We start from the raw sequence: 15,329 nt of genomic DNA, 5'->3' as shown, positions 1-15,329 counted from the left end.
AGAGATTTGGGGCTGAGTCTGATACTGGCAACTTAAACAAGTAATAATTTTCTAGTTAAGCTGGATCATTTAATAAAAATAAACACAACATTTTTATAGATCCATGTGTCCATTGGAGGTTTGTGAGTGAACTACAAGTTTTCTTTTTCAAATATATAAAAAAGAAAATGTAAATAAGCAATGAAACACTTGAATGAAATAATGCAGAAATCGTATGGAGGATAAGTCTTTTTCTTCCTTTTTCTTCATAATTTTCTTCATTCTTCATGCCATTGACACTTACACAATAAAATATTAGAGAAACCTACAGACACTTAAGAAAGCTGCTAATGAGTAGATGATTATACCTTAAACATTTTCTTTCTCGTGTTTTTTTAGCCATAGAGACCTGAAGCCGGAGAACCTGCTGCTGGATGAGAAGAATAACATCAGGATAGCAGACTTTGGCATGGCTTCTCTACAGGTTGGAGACAGTCTCTTAGAAACCAGCTGTGGGTAAGTCATGCTCCTTCTTCCTGCAACAATTACCAGTATACGTGAAATCTGTTTTTCATAAAACAAGGGGAAACGTTCATAATTGGGTACAATTTTGTAAAAATAGTGCATGCTCACGCAACCGTTTAATTCTCTTCAGATCAAAATACCAATCAAAGCATATGTTTTGATTTGAATAGAAAGTCCCTTCACATTAAATGGCTTTTGAGAAGAATGTCATCATCTTGAGATGATATTTAGAAATGTGTAAGTTGAAAAATAGTGAATTCACTCACATTAATAGTCCAATGCACAAATGCACCGCTTCATTATGAATATAACCGTAGAAATGGCTCCATATTAACAACTGATAGCTATATCTGAAGGACTAAGTCTAGCATTGAGACACTTTGCTGGACCTGTTGCCATTCCTGAACCGCTAGAAAATATGAACATGATGGCTTGACCTCACTCAAGCTTTCATAGCCCCTGTGAATGTGTAATGCATGCCATTAGAGGCACCATTATCAATGAAAACGAGAGGGCTATGTGCCATAGAGCAGAGCGTATTAGCACAGATGGGGATTAATCAAGAATTTAAAATCCACCCTGACTGACCAGACCATGGCTTTGACTTTAGTCTGAGTACTTCTGCTTCTTATTAGCCATCACTAAAATGGTGCTACGGCTTTGATGGTTTCCTCTGACGGAGGCATGCTGTAATTATTGATCACGACTTCCAAACTCTAGGCACAGATATGACAGTTTTTAATTAAACACATTCATCTTTAGCCTCCTCGTATGCTGTCGGCTTGACACAAATGTATTCTGTTTACCACGGTTAATGGACTCCAATTGAATTTGAAAGGGGCAGACCCCTTACATGTGAACGGAAGACCAACACAGAGCCTTCCAGTCATATCTCTGTGCCAGGCATTCGTTCATTTGTATCTGAGGCTCGTTCCTTGCTTAGCAGATGGGCTGACCTAATTTTGAAATGGATTTAGTTCTGAAAAGTCTCTGCCATGTTTGCAAACCAATGGTAATTTTGAGTGAAGGGGTGGTTACATAAAAACGTCCAAGGCTGCTTGGAAACCCAGTCAATTTAATTAGATCCCCCCCTCCAGAATCTTCATTCAAGTGAAACTAGATTACCCACAATACAGTGCAAAATTCCCTAGTACCGCTGGTCCTGTTTGGACCATTACTCTGGGTCCCCTAAGCTTGCAAGTTTGATAATAACATCAAAGAAACCTTTCTTTGCCACTTCTGCTCTCTGAGGCATAGCCAGCACTAGCTAACTAGCACAAAGTCAGATTAGCTCACAGTGAAAACCATGCTAATGTCAAAAGAACAAGAGTTTATTTCACTGTTTTTGACTCTTTAACCAGCTACCCTCCAGTCAGACCAACAGCACTTGAGGAATAACAAAAAAATATCTTCAAAAATGATTCAAAAATCATGAACCACATCATGGACTAGATGAGTAATTCCTCTCCATCAGGGTCTTTGCACAATAGCTTAATCACCCCCTGTAGCTTCCCTGATTTGCCATATCAATCCTCCCTCATGTTCCTATCTTAGAGGATATCCATGATATACAGACATAAATCAGGCTTCTGCAGAAATATTTTTATCTCCGTGCTTATTGTGGTTTAGTTTGCACCATTATGAGGTGGAGAGTGCTGTATCTGTTTGTAGTGCACACATGAACTTCTCAGTATGATCTTCTAAACATTTTGACTGCTAGGGAGTAGCACTGTAATGTCACAGCAATTAACTTAATGCCCTGTCACAGGTGATTGATTTTTAAAGGGTAAACCAAATATACTATTGCTAAATATGGAGTTTTTTATTTTATTTTTTTGTAACAACTTACAATGCGTTTCAATTCATATTAGTTAATACATTAGGTATTGTAAACTAACAATAAACCGCTATTAACAAACCATTAACTACGAATTTGGCCTCAATAAACTGCAGAATATGTGCTTTATATGTAATAATAAACTGCAAAGGTGGCACAGAAGCGCTTCAGCGCTTCATTCTTTACACTGAATTTTGCAGGCATAGAGACTTGAATTGGTTGTGTAAAGACACCTTCAGTTTACATGTTATGGATGACATAGTATATATATAAATTAACATTGACCTAGATTAACAAATGCTGCAAAAATGGTTTTAATTGTTAGTTCATAAAAAATAAATTCTTTTAAAAAACAGCAAGTTAAACAAGTTAACAAGTTGAAGCTTATTGTGAAGTGTTACCATTTTTTATTAGGTTGCATTGGATGTGTGAAAAATGAGTATGCAGAAATGAATGTGTATATGAAATATTCAGACATATTCATAGAAACAATATAACTTTTTTCATCACATTATTTTAGTAGTAAAAGCTTATATTTCTTTCCACCCAGAATGTTTGAGGCACCATCTATGTATAAAATGGGAACACAAGCCTTGAAATTACTGTGCGGGAGCATGTTGCATTAACCACTTAATTTAGTATAAAAACCTTGCATTCGGCGTTGAAAAACAGCAATAATAGCTTTCTCTACAGTGAGCAGTAGTTATGTTTTTAAAGCAGAGAAAGTAAACCATTAAATTAATGTATTATCAATACAGACTCAATCTGCATAATGGTATATGACACCTGCAATGATTAAACAGGCATTTATCGACAATTGGTGTTGAAATATAGAGAACTGTTTCTGATGATGTGCCATGCCGTTAAAATACGGTACACAATTCAGATGATTACAGACCTGTTTTACACACTTCCTGCAGAAAGTCATTACAATTTAATGTTATATTATTGGATCATTTGACAACAGCATGTATAGGCTGGTTAGACAAAGAGTTGTTTGTCAGAAACGGTTGTGTGAAGATCCTCATGCAAATACAAGGAGTTATTACTGAATTAGTGTACTGCATGTTTCCTCTCTAATGGGTGTTTTTGCCAAGGTTGGGTGAGGATGGTGATGACATATTGTCCCGTTTTCTTTCAGATCCCCTCACTATGCCTGCCCAGAGGTTATAAGGGTAAGTACGTGCTCTCAGTGGCATCTCTCATTATAGAGCTTCCGCTGAATCACTTTCTTTCCACTTATAACTTCTCTCTCTCTCTCTGGTAGGGGGAGAAATATGATGGCAGGAGAGCTGATGTTTGGAGCTGTGGAGTCATTCTCTTTGCACTTTTGGTGGTGAGCGAAACCTTTTTGTGGCGGAGACCTCATTTTGTGTCATATAATTCTGCTGTAATTTGTCCCTCTGCCTTTTTGACAAATTTGAGCCACAGTCTCTCTCTCGGCAGCATGCACTGGGAAAAAGAAATCCCCTGTGTTTGAATGAACGTCTATCAGAGGATGTGGGAGAATCCAGACAAGGATATTTCAGTGCTAGCTAATCAGCTAAGCAAGAGTTGGGCTTTAAAAGAATCAAGGTGTTAATACCGGCTCTGTAGTCAGAGCTCAAAAGACTGACAACACCAAAGCTCCAATATGGTTTCTCACTCCAGCCGGTGAATCATCTTTATATCAGACATGAGTGAGATCAGTCCTTTTTATTCAGCACGCTGAGCGTTTTAAGAAGCCACTTTTATCTTCTTACTTTTCCTTACTTAGACTGTAAAAGACTTCAAGTTCTTTGAGGAGGGAATTAAACAAAAATTTGAGTGTCATACTCTTGTCAGACATTTAAAATCTCTCTTTGGGGTATGCTTGTTTTTAGTTTTTGTGCTCACAAAGACTGCATTTATTTGATTAAAAATACAGTTTAAACAGAAACAGTGTGAAATATTATTACAATTTAAAATAGCAGTTTCCCTTTTAAATACATTTGAAATGTAATTAATTTCTGTGATGTCATATTAAGCAATAAGCCCCAAAAAGCCATGCTTTACAGCGAATTTATAACAACTAAGGGAAAAGTGTGAATGAAGTGGAAAACGTAAAACGTTTTCAGACGCATAAAACATAAAACCGGTTATTCCATATATGTAGTTTCACATAATAAAACAGAGCAAATAAAGCATAATGATAGAAATAAAAACAGTATTCTTCCACCAAACTGAAGCTGTGTCTTATTTAGAAGGCTGCGTCCTCCGGAGGTCGCATTTTAAGGCTGCATACATCATCGGGGAAGTCTCATTTAAGAAAAGTAACCGTCGGGGAAGTCTCATTTAAGAAAAGTAACCGTTAAATTGCAAAATTAAAAATTAATTATAGTATTTTAAACCTCACAAGGAATAACAGTCAATTTTATTACGGTTACTTTTCTTAAATAAGACATCCTCAATGACGTATGCAGCCTTCAAATGTGACCTCTGGAGGACGTAGCCTCCGAAATGAGATGCAGCAAATGTAGTTCTTCAGAATCAGAATAAAAGTGGTTGCCGAGCAACAGACAGAAGTAAGCAAAGGTGTATGTTTGTAGTGTAATTTACAACGGCTTCAAACTCTGCTCAACCAATCAGAATCAACGACCGGAACTATACATTTTATAAGCTGATTTTTTTTTTGGTGCTCAAAATGATTTCTTACTGTCTTTACACATAAAAGAGTTGAAAAGTTTTGTTAAAATAAATAAAAAAACAAACGTACTGGTCCCAAACTTCTAAATGAATAGTGTGTATACAGTATGTTCACATTATTTTCTGAATTGCCAAAGTTTACATATGGTATAATAAAAATTTAACATACTTTTGCTAACCTAAACAAAATGAATGCATAGAAAACACTTTTTATATCTGAATTAAATACAGTAATGTGCAAGTATATGATCTGAAATCACCAAAAATACTATCCACAGATTTTGAACTGCTTATGACAGGTATCGCTGTCTTCACCTCAAAGTGATTGGCTGCCATCCTCTCATTTGCATAAAGTAAAAAACTTTAGACGTTCCCACTGCTTACTCGGCTCGGCTGTCAATCCCACAATCCCCCATGCAAGCCTGCTGCTAAGCTCCAGTAGAGAATGAACTGAATATTCCCACTCAGCTCCAGACCAGTGGACTTGCACGATCACACCAATAAGCTGTTGATCACCTTCAGAATTTCTTATCCATGCTTGTTTAGTGTTTCAACACCAAATAATTGGGACAAATGGCACTAGCTTATAAATAAATCATTCTCAAACCAGACAACAACTCTGATTTTCTGACAGCAGACGGCTTGCTTTGAATCTGGATCATCAAGCTGGTTCAAGTGTAATTACTGTTCTAGACCATGAGCCCAACACAATCCTAACCCAGTAGAACTGTTCGACCCAGTGAAATTGAAAAGCCAAATTGTTTCCCTTTTCTCTTTTGTGTTTGTGTGCTCTATTTTAACTGCATCCTATTCAAAAAGCAATCTAATTATCCCTGTGTATCCCGGGAACCTGTTCTTTGATCTTTCAGTTAGAGATGCATTCTGCATCCTTTTTTATTTATAATCTCTCTACTTTGCTAGTTTTTGCTAGATTATATCATCTATTATATGGCCCTGTTGTCAGTCATGCTTGTGAATTTTCTGAGATATTTATCAAGCGCTGACATCTCAGTAGTGTCAGGGGCCCTGATGGGTCTTTCTGATGTGAAAATGATGAAGTGTATCTGGCACAAAACAAAGCTAATTATCAAAGCACAATCATCTCTCTATGCCAGCCCTTTCTTTATTTATTTTGCGTCCTACTTCCTGTGCAGATATCCTTCATGAAACTCTCTGAAATATGGTGGGGGGTGTTTTATTTTTTATCTAAGCATTTATCATTCCTATTTTTTCTCCCATTGTTTGTTTAGATATAAATCCAAGAGAAAACATGATTACAACTTATTTTATTTATTTTAATTATTTGTTAATAAATTTATTTTCAATTAATACTTTTATTCAGCAATGATAATTAATTTTATTGATTAGAAGTGACAGTAAATATTATTACATTGCTACAAATATATATAATTCCTGCTGTTTTGATTCATGAAACAATCCTAAAAAAATTAATCATAGTTTCCACAAAAAATGTGAGAATGATTTCTTAAGGATCATGTGGCATTAAATGTAAACGCTAATGAAAATTCAGCTTTGCCAAAACGGGAATAAATTACATTTTAAAATATATATTAAAATGGAAAAAAGTTATTTTAATTGGTAATAATATATTTTTACTGTATATAAATATATGTAAAAGGAGCCCCGTTGAGCATAAAAGATTTAAAAATATGACAAAAAATCATACTGACTCCAGACTTTTGACATTAGTGTATACAGGATTAGGGGGACAAAAATAAATTAAGAATCAACCATTGAAAAAAAATTCATATTGGTTGACATTATTCTGAAAATGGGGGTTGGGAGGGATTTTGACCCACACAATGATTGATTATAGTACTAACATGTAATATTTCTTTCTGTCAGGGTGCTTTGCCATTCGACGACGATAACCTGAGGAACTTGCTAGAGAAAGTGAAGCTCGGGGTCTTTCACATGCCCCATTTCATTCCTCCAGACTGCCAAAACCTCCTAAGGGGGATGATCGAGGTGGACGCCACCAAACGACTCACGGTCATTATCGTCATGCTCATAATTACAGTTTTATCTCATAATATCATCATTCAAACCTTGTAAAACCTGATACCGGGAAAAAAGAGAGATGATTTATCTCCTAAATGTATCATGTGGCCTGAGGAATCATAGGTGGTGACTACACTGTTTACATATGCTGGTTGGCGCTTCAGTTCCACAGACATCTACAGTATATTTAGCTGATTTCTATTAAATTAGTGTTATGGGTCTGAGAGCTCTTCAGCTTTTGAGCTTTCACTTCAGGTCAACACATAGCAGAAGTGAAGAAGTGAGTGAAGTGAAGTGACATTCGGCCAAGTATGGTGACCCATACTCAGAATTTGTGCTCTGCATTTAACCCATCCGAAGTGCACACACACAGAGCAGTGAACACACACACACACTGTGAACACACACCCGGAGCAGTGGGCAGCCATTTTTTATGCTGCGGCGCCCGGGGAGCAGTTGGGGGTTCGGTGCCTTGCTCAAGGGCACCTCAGTCGTGGTATTGAGGGTGGTAAGAGAACTGTACATGCACTCCCCCCACCCACAATTCCTGCCGGCCCGGGACTCGAACCCACAACCCTTCGATTGGGAATCCGATTCTCTAACCACCAGGCCACGACTTCCCCACCAGAACAAATCCAACCAGCCTGTTTGTCCGGATCTCACACATTAGCTTCAAAAAGCCTGCAAGTCTGTCTCTTTCTTTCTCTCTTTCATGGTCTCCTCATCTCTCCGCTCTTCTCCCTCAGTTACTATTTTCATTGTTCTGCTTCAGAGCCGCCCCCGTTTTTCCTGTAACATGCTGGAGTGACGAGAGGTTTATAAGCTTGTCCTAATACCAACCCTTTGAAATGCTCCAGTTTCCTTTTCTGCTTTCCAGAGAAAACAGATAGCTGTCTTCACTGCCCACATCTCTCAGTGGTTGAAAACAATAGCGCTCTCCTAGGTAGGATCCAAACATAGCCCGTTTCCTGTGCGGTTTGTCAGTTATATAAAAGAGATCTTTTGTATGATTCCAGAGTGGGAAGGAAGTTGCTACTGTCTTATTGCCAGTTTGAAATATTATCTTATAGATCCAATTAAAACAAGCCAACGGAGCATTGCGTAGTACTAAAAGTACTCCAGTTTAACAGACATCTGGACAATGTGTCGTCATTGTTTCTTGAACACTGTCAGCACACATTCAGAGGGAGTTCACAAAGAATGATGGCACCGGTTACCTGCACCGTTTTATTGTAGCACCTGATTCTCTAAAGGAATTTAAAGGCCCACAAAATCTGTTCTTAAATTCAGTTTGTATGGCACAATTTATGCATAACTGCAATTCTTGCTGTTATATTGCTGATCACAATCATTGCATCATCATTTGATTCATTACAGCTGACATCAACGATAGAAAACGTACAGAAACATTTCTTTTAAATCAGTGGTTCTAAATCTTTTTGGCTTGTTTTCAAGCATGTTTTGTCTTATTTTAAAGCAATTTAAGGCATCTTTAAGGCACAGCTTTAATTAGCTGCTAACATGCACATGTCTTTGTAGCTTCCACACTTTAAACCCGGGGAGATCAGAGGATGTGACAAGAGAGAAAGATTAGAGACGGCCAACAGGAAACTGCCTGATGTTTAGAGATGGATTCATTGCTTTTATTGACATGCTCTGCTGTCTTTATTTGGGTCTGTTAATGGATGGATAATGGTTTGCCTCGTGTTTTCCTCTCTTTACAGTTAGAACAGATACAGAAGCACACATGGTACATGTGAGTATTAACTTCACTTTTTGTCTATTGTCCTGTGGCTGTTTTTGCTCAGTATCTGTCTGCGTGTTTGTGTTTGTGTCTATGCATGTCCTGTAAGTCCATGTGTATCCTCACTGCAATAACTGAGAACATACGGTACCAAAGAAGATACCAAAGAAGTAATGATATGACAGCAATGTGTGTGTGTTAGGAAAATACCCTTAAGCTCTAGAGGGCTGGCTTCACTCAATGTTTTTGCCCCCATAAGCAATGCCTTGTTTTTGTCTTGAACTGTTTTAATTTTAAACACACATCTCTCCAGTATCCAACATTTTGTATTAGTCATGATTCATGACTGAGAGCCAGGGTCATAATAGTTCTGAATTCAAATTTGAACTTGAATTTAGCCATTTCTGTTGAGTGTAGTTTATATTTTTATGTTTTGTAGTCTAACAACTGGTGTAAGTAAATCATTTATCAGCGTAGTCTTGTGTTACTGTTGTCTAGAGGCACTTTCATGTTTAATGCAGGTGGGTTGTAAAGGTTTCAAGTTTTATAATATATTGTGTATCAAAAACTAAAACTTTTTTTTTTCATTTTATTTTGTTTTTGAGCCAGGATGAAAATAAAATGAATTTTATTTTAGTTTCAGTGTTACCAGGCAAGTTTTATTTTAATTTTCATAAATGATAATAATACTACTGGGTCAAAACTGACTCCGAGAAAATCGGCTAAAATATTCCGAATGGATGATAATGTTTTAATTAATGTGTTAATTTGAACTGAGGGTCTACTACACTCTTATTGGTAGAAGAAAGCGTTAATCAAATTTACCAAAATATTTAATAAACAAACACACAGGGATGTGGTTCATTTGTAGATTATGGGTGTTTTAAATCTCCAGAGCTTTCAGCTTTTTCAGACTGCATGTGGGCCTGTTTGTGACTTACACCACCAGCAAGGATCCTAGAACACGCCGGAGGCGATTACCATGTGTGCTCAATTAATGAAAAATAAACAAGAAGACTAGATTATTTCACATGCTCTTGTTCTTGATCATCTATTCAGAGCAGGAAAAAATGAGCCAGAACCAGAACAACCGGTGCCACGGAAAGTGGCGATCCGCATGCTACCCTCCACTGAGGACATCGATCCAGATGTGCTGGAAAGCATGCACTCGCTGGGCTGCTTCCGGGACAAGAACAAACTGATGAAAGATCTGCTGTCAGACGAGTGAGTTACTAAGAATGAGACGCTCACCTCAGTAAGGTTGTTTCCTGTGATACCAAAGCCCTTTATAGCCTGTGATTAGACAAGACTGACTGCTTTTGCTTTTGGAGACCATATGTGAGGGTATTATTATTTTACATCCTTGTTTCTTAGGGTTAGTAAACACGCAGTACAGCATCTTTGCTGCAGGCTATTAGAGAAGCCCATTCCCTCTCGCTCATCTGTCATCTCCCGTACTTTGCACAATTACTGCCCGCATGCTCCGCTGTGCGCGATCAACTTCGTTAGCCCCACTGATAGATGGCCTGGGTGTTCCCTCCTAAAACATTGCGGCCTCTGTCTCTTGTCTTGCTCAGCATTTAAACAATTCAGATGGTGCCTGCAGCAAAGACTGTTCATATTTACTTCCTGCTGTGTTGTCCAGGGCAGAAAAATTCAACACAAGTCCTCTCGCTGGGGAAAAATACTATTTGAACTCGCCCAGACTCTTGTCGGATATTTTATGTCTTCTTGCATCATTAATGAAATAAGAGATATCCTGTGATCTCTGCAGGATGTCTTTTAGCTGTCTGGGAATGAGGTGCATGCTACTCTTTGCTCTTTAAGTAATGAGGTTAATTAGCCTGAGCTGAAGGTTCTTCTGGAGATTGTACTACAGTATATATATCAGACACATGTCTTGACCACACGCATTTTGTTTCTCTGTGCCTTCTCAACCTCCAGTGATAACCAGGAAAAGATGATCTACTTCCTCCTGCTGGACCGTAAGGAGAGGTATCCCAGCCATGAGGATCAGAATCTACCACCCAGAAATGAAATTGGTAAGAACGATTCAGTTAATTTGTCTGAAATCTTTTCGTTTGTAGTTCATCCTTAAATACATTCACAACAGCTTTGTGATGTGACATTATTTCCTCACCCACACAGCCTTGGAAAACTAGTGGAAACAAAAGGTTTAAAAGTAAAAAAAAATAAAAATAATAACCAACAGAAAAAAAGTGAAGTGAAGTGACATTCAGCCAAGTATGGTGACCCATACTCAGAATTTGTGCTCTGTTTTTAACCCATCCGAAATGCACACACACAGAGCAGTGAACACACACACACACTGTGAGCACACACCCGGAGCAGTGGGCAGCAATCACGCTGTGTGAATCATCAAAAACTAAAATATACATCAGCAATGACAAACAGCCAATGAGAGAGCAAGATACAGGGCAGTGGGAATTTGGGGAGGAGTTATGAAACAAAGTTTGCGGACAAGACAGAGGTGCTGGCGATTCTTCCTATTGTAAAGTCATGCAGTGTGTACCTTCCTGTCGCCCATCCATCATGCAGTGTAAACATAGCAGCAACTTAATGCTACCCCAGATAGTAGTGCAGTGTGAAAACAACAGTGATCTGATGGCTTTGAGAATCGTTGCAGTGTGAACTCGGCATAAGGCTGTTTATTCGAACAAAATATAGTAAAAAAAAGAACAATTAAATCGCTTTTTTCCTCTTTAAATAGATTTTAAAATGTAACTTTTTCCTGTGATGACAGTTACTTTTTAACAGCCAGTGCTTATTAGTCTTCTGTGTCACGTTATTCTTCAGAAAACATTCTAATTTAGTGCTAAAGTAACATTTCTTATTATTATGAATGATGAAAATGCTTGTGCTGCTTAATATTTTGTGGAAACCATGATTTAGTTTTTTTGTTTTTTCAAGATTTTTTTGATGAATAGAAAGTTTAAAAGAACTGAATTTATTTGAAAAATCTTTTGTAACATTATGTCTTTATTCTCACTTCTTATTGATTTAATGCATCCTTGTTGAATAAAAAGTATTAATTTATTCTCAGCATAATAAAGCTTACTGGGATTTGCATGCTTTGGAGGGCTGAGAGACATAATGAAAAATATTGGCTGTTCAGTTTTTCCCATTATGAACCCCACAAGCTTAATGGGCTGTTTTCAAATGTTATGGATCATTGAATTTATCAAATGCTGGTTTCTTCAGATCCTCCCAGGAAGCGAGTGGACTCTCCACTCCTGACGAGGCACAACAAGAGGAGGCCAGAGCGCAAGTCCATGGAGGTGCTGAGCATGACAGAGGGTGGATCTCCTGTTCCTGTGAGACGTGCCATCGACATGGCACAACACGGACAGAGGTACAGCAACACATCTCTCGTTCCTCTATTATTTATGAAACCGTACAATCGGAGCAGTGAGTGCCACAGTAAAAAACAGCTGAAAGGATGTCACGTTTTGTGGAGCCTGGAAAGGGAAAACTGAAGAAAGTCATATCTGTTAAAAAAAGCCAAAATAAACTTTGGATTGGCAAAATGAAGTTCACAGTTATCACAAGCTGCATACTAGCTTTGTTAAAAATGCATTTTAATTGCACATGAAGAGTAAAAGAAATAAGATCAATGAGCTCAGCTTAATTCTTTGGAAAAGGAAACCTTTGATTTCAAAAGCAGAGTGTTTTACTATTCTCTGAAAATCTGTTTCACAGCTAGTCGAGCAGCATGCTGAATGTGCCATATGGTAAATTTGAACTTCTCAAAGTGGTTTTAAACGGAACAATGGGATTTCTTATGTGCCTTTCATTTTTTGTATCTTTGATATTTTATTACAAATTCTTTTTTACTTTTTTCCATGTCCATTGTGATCCATTTCATCAGCCCCGTGTCCTTGCCCTGTATAGATGCTTTGGTTCAACTCCATGATTACTTTTTTAAATTCCTCTGACTTTACTCTCTCTTACTGTAGTAAATCTGTTTTCAGTAAAAGCTTGGATATCTCAGATGCCAACCCCATACTGCAAAGCAAGGAGGAGAGGTATAAACCACCGCCATGCTTTCCTTTCCGTTCTGAAGATGCAGTGGGGTTTTAACACTCACGTGAAAATATGAGTTTTTTCCTCCTGGTTTTGCCTCTCAGTTTTGGTAAAGCAGCGGCCCTCTGGCTCCCTCCACACACATCAAAAGCATCTTATCTCCCTTATTTTGCCTTTCATGTTTCGTTTGATGTCTGCCATTTTTGTCCCTTGGTAGATCCCAAATTGTTAATTTCTTCCCCTCGCTCTCGCTTTGCCTTCATGATTCTCTTGCCTTCACCCTGGATGTTTGTTTTTCTTAGAGTGATGTGTGCACTTACAGTAGGTGAGAGACAGAGGTTATCCGATTGTGTGTTCATCTGTTCAAGCATTTTTCTTCGACCTTGAGTTTCACAGTCCTGTCCTACGTCTGCATCCACCGAGACTGTTTAGTCTGCCAGATAATAGAATGGGCCTTGAATATTATTGATTTTTCTTTAATAACTGCATTGAATATAGCTGCACTGGTTTAGGTACTGGTAAATGAATACTTTACTGACATGCTAGATAGATCAAGTACATGTTTATGCATTTTACAATTCAAAATGTAATGTCTTAATTGAACCAAAAAGCTCCCCTGCATCTTTTATACAATTTTAAACAGCAGTTTTACAAGCAGTAGTTATCTTAATATAGTTAAAGCTGCATATTAACGATGCAATACTTATAAAATCTTTTCAAATACTGTACAATGCTTAAAAGGATAGAAATATTAGCTCGTATAGTTACTGTCCTCTAGTGCTTGTCCTTTCCTCCCATGAATTCCATAGTCATTTATTACACATATAAAGAGCTCTCTTCCTGACGCTGTCTTTTGGGTAAGCCAATTAACTCAATGCAAGAGGCATATAATGAACATCAGCATTGCGCTGAATCAGGCCGCAGTGCATTTGGTGTTGTGATTTTAATGCATGAATGATTAAATACAAATTGAGACCATCACATAATTCTCATCTATGTAGCCTTTGCAAATGCAGTTGATCAGTTTATGGATCAAATCCTTCCCGGAGTCAATTCATGTGAGTCTGATGTTGACACCGTTAGGGATGATTTACTGTTTCAATTTGCCTTGATGACAAAACCCATTGTGTCCACGGTCAATTAAATCACAATCATTTATTGGAGAATTACTGAAGCTCACCATCTAATACACAATGAAGTTCGGAAGAACTCAGGGCCTCATACAGAACCTCATAAAAGGTTGTGATGACCTTTTACATCCTTAGGAGGAGAAATGATAAATTGCTTAAATTTAAAAGCAACTCGAAATGTAAAAATAGCATAATCAACAAAAAAGAAGACCTAAAGGCCTACATAGAAAGTTGACATGTAATTAACAGAAATGCAAGGTTTATAGAAAATATAGAGGTCTGGTGTTATACTGCTGTCTCTGTCCAGGAATAAAATCAATTATAAATCATCCTTCACCCATACAACATGCTGAACCTCCTTTAGAGTTACGACAGTGTGCTATGTGTGAGGCAGAAATGTCTTTACTATGTATGTTGTGTAACTTTAGGTCCCGGTCCATCAGCGGAGCCTCTTCAGGTCTGTCCACTAGTCCCCTCAGCAGTCCTCGGGTAAGCCTTCATTTCATATTGAAAAACTGGTTTCACTCAGAGAGTCTGGTTGTGTTGAAACCCATGCCAACTGGTGTGGCGTCTATCTATAGAATATGCATTGATGAAAATATAATGGCACATGCCACATCTGTTTAATCTTCAGCATGAATATATGCATTGATTGCATAATGCAGGGCTCTTCAACAGATAGTACTGCTGGGTATTGTAAAAGTATGTAAATTCAACAGTTGGGAACCATTCAACAGTTTGGGGTCAGTATAGAGTACTTCTGTCTAACAAGAATACATTCAATTGATCAAAAGTGACAGTAAAGACATTTACGTTTGTTACAAAAGCTTTCTATTTCAAAACAATGCTGTTTTTTTTTAATTTTCTGTTTATCAAAGAATCCTGCAAAAAATGTATAATGGTTCATGTACCACAAAACATTTTAAGCATCACAACTGTTTTCAACATTGATACTGTCTTGAACACCAAATCAGCATATCAGAATGATTTCTGAAGGATCATGTGACACTAAATACTGTAGTAATGCTGAAAATTCAGCTTTGCCATCATAGGAGTAAATTACATTTGAAAATATATTCAAATGTAAATCGGTTATTTTAATGTGCTATATTATTTCACAATTTATAATTATATTTACAATTTAATTATATACAATTTAATTTATTTATTTATTTGTTTATTAAATAAAAGCAGCTTTGGTGAGCACCTTCCAAAAACATTAAGAAATCTTACCAACCCCAAACTTTTGAATGGTTATGTATGTTTATAAAAAAATATTTGACTGCATTAATATGGAACCATATGCGTGTTATTACAGTACAGGTTTAAAGTACAACACTAAATTTTATAAAATATGTAAAAAAGGGACATTGTTCTTTCTTGT

The 15,329-nt window shown here is 37.3% G+C and overlaps 2 protein-coding genes across 6 annotated transcripts in view; one reads left to right on the top strand and one right to left on the bottom strand.

The window, feature by feature from the left end:
- LOC132124032 (methylthioribulose-1-phosphate dehydratase-like) overlaps positions 1–15,329 on the bottom strand; it is a 310,976-nt gene that overhangs the window by 279,768 nt on the left and 15,879 nt on the right. The window lies entirely within an intron of this gene.
- Positions 1–15,329, top strand: part of brsk2b (BR serine/threonine kinase 2b) — a 131,111-nt gene that overhangs the window by 102,540 nt on the left and 13,242 nt on the right. For 3 of the 5 annotated variants that reach the window (XM_059534575.1, XM_059534566.1, XM_059534581.1), the window contains exons 5-14: positions 379–495; positions 3,483–3,516; positions 3,609–3,677; positions 6,872–7,018; positions 8,752–8,783; positions 9,831–9,995; positions 10,716–10,813; positions 11,994–12,144; positions 12,764–12,817; positions 14,374–14,434. In XM_059534575.1, coding sequence (XP_059390558.1) covers positions 379–495; positions 3,483–3,516; positions 3,609–3,677; positions 6,872–7,018; positions 8,752–8,783; positions 9,831–9,995; positions 10,716–10,813; positions 11,994–12,144; positions 12,764–12,817; positions 14,374–14,434 — 928 coding nt within the window. The remainder of the gene's footprint in view (positions 1–378; positions 496–3,482; positions 3,517–3,608; positions 3,678–6,871; positions 7,019–8,751; positions 8,784–9,830; positions 9,996–10,715; positions 10,814–11,993; positions 12,145–12,763; positions 12,818–14,373; positions 14,435–15,329) is intronic. The other 2 variants (XM_059534573.1, XM_059534586.1) reach the window with 1 other exon arrangement.

This window comes from Carassius carassius, chromosome 3 (genome assembly GCF_963082965.1).
Source record: "Carassius carassius chromosome 3, fCarCar2.1, whole genome shotgun sequence".
NCBI classification, from domain to species: domain Eukaryota; kingdom Metazoa; phylum Chordata; class Actinopteri; order Cypriniformes; family Cyprinidae; genus Carassius; species Carassius carassius.
Note: the sequence above shows the minus strand (reverse complement) of the source record. Positions and strands in the feature narration are given on the sequence as shown.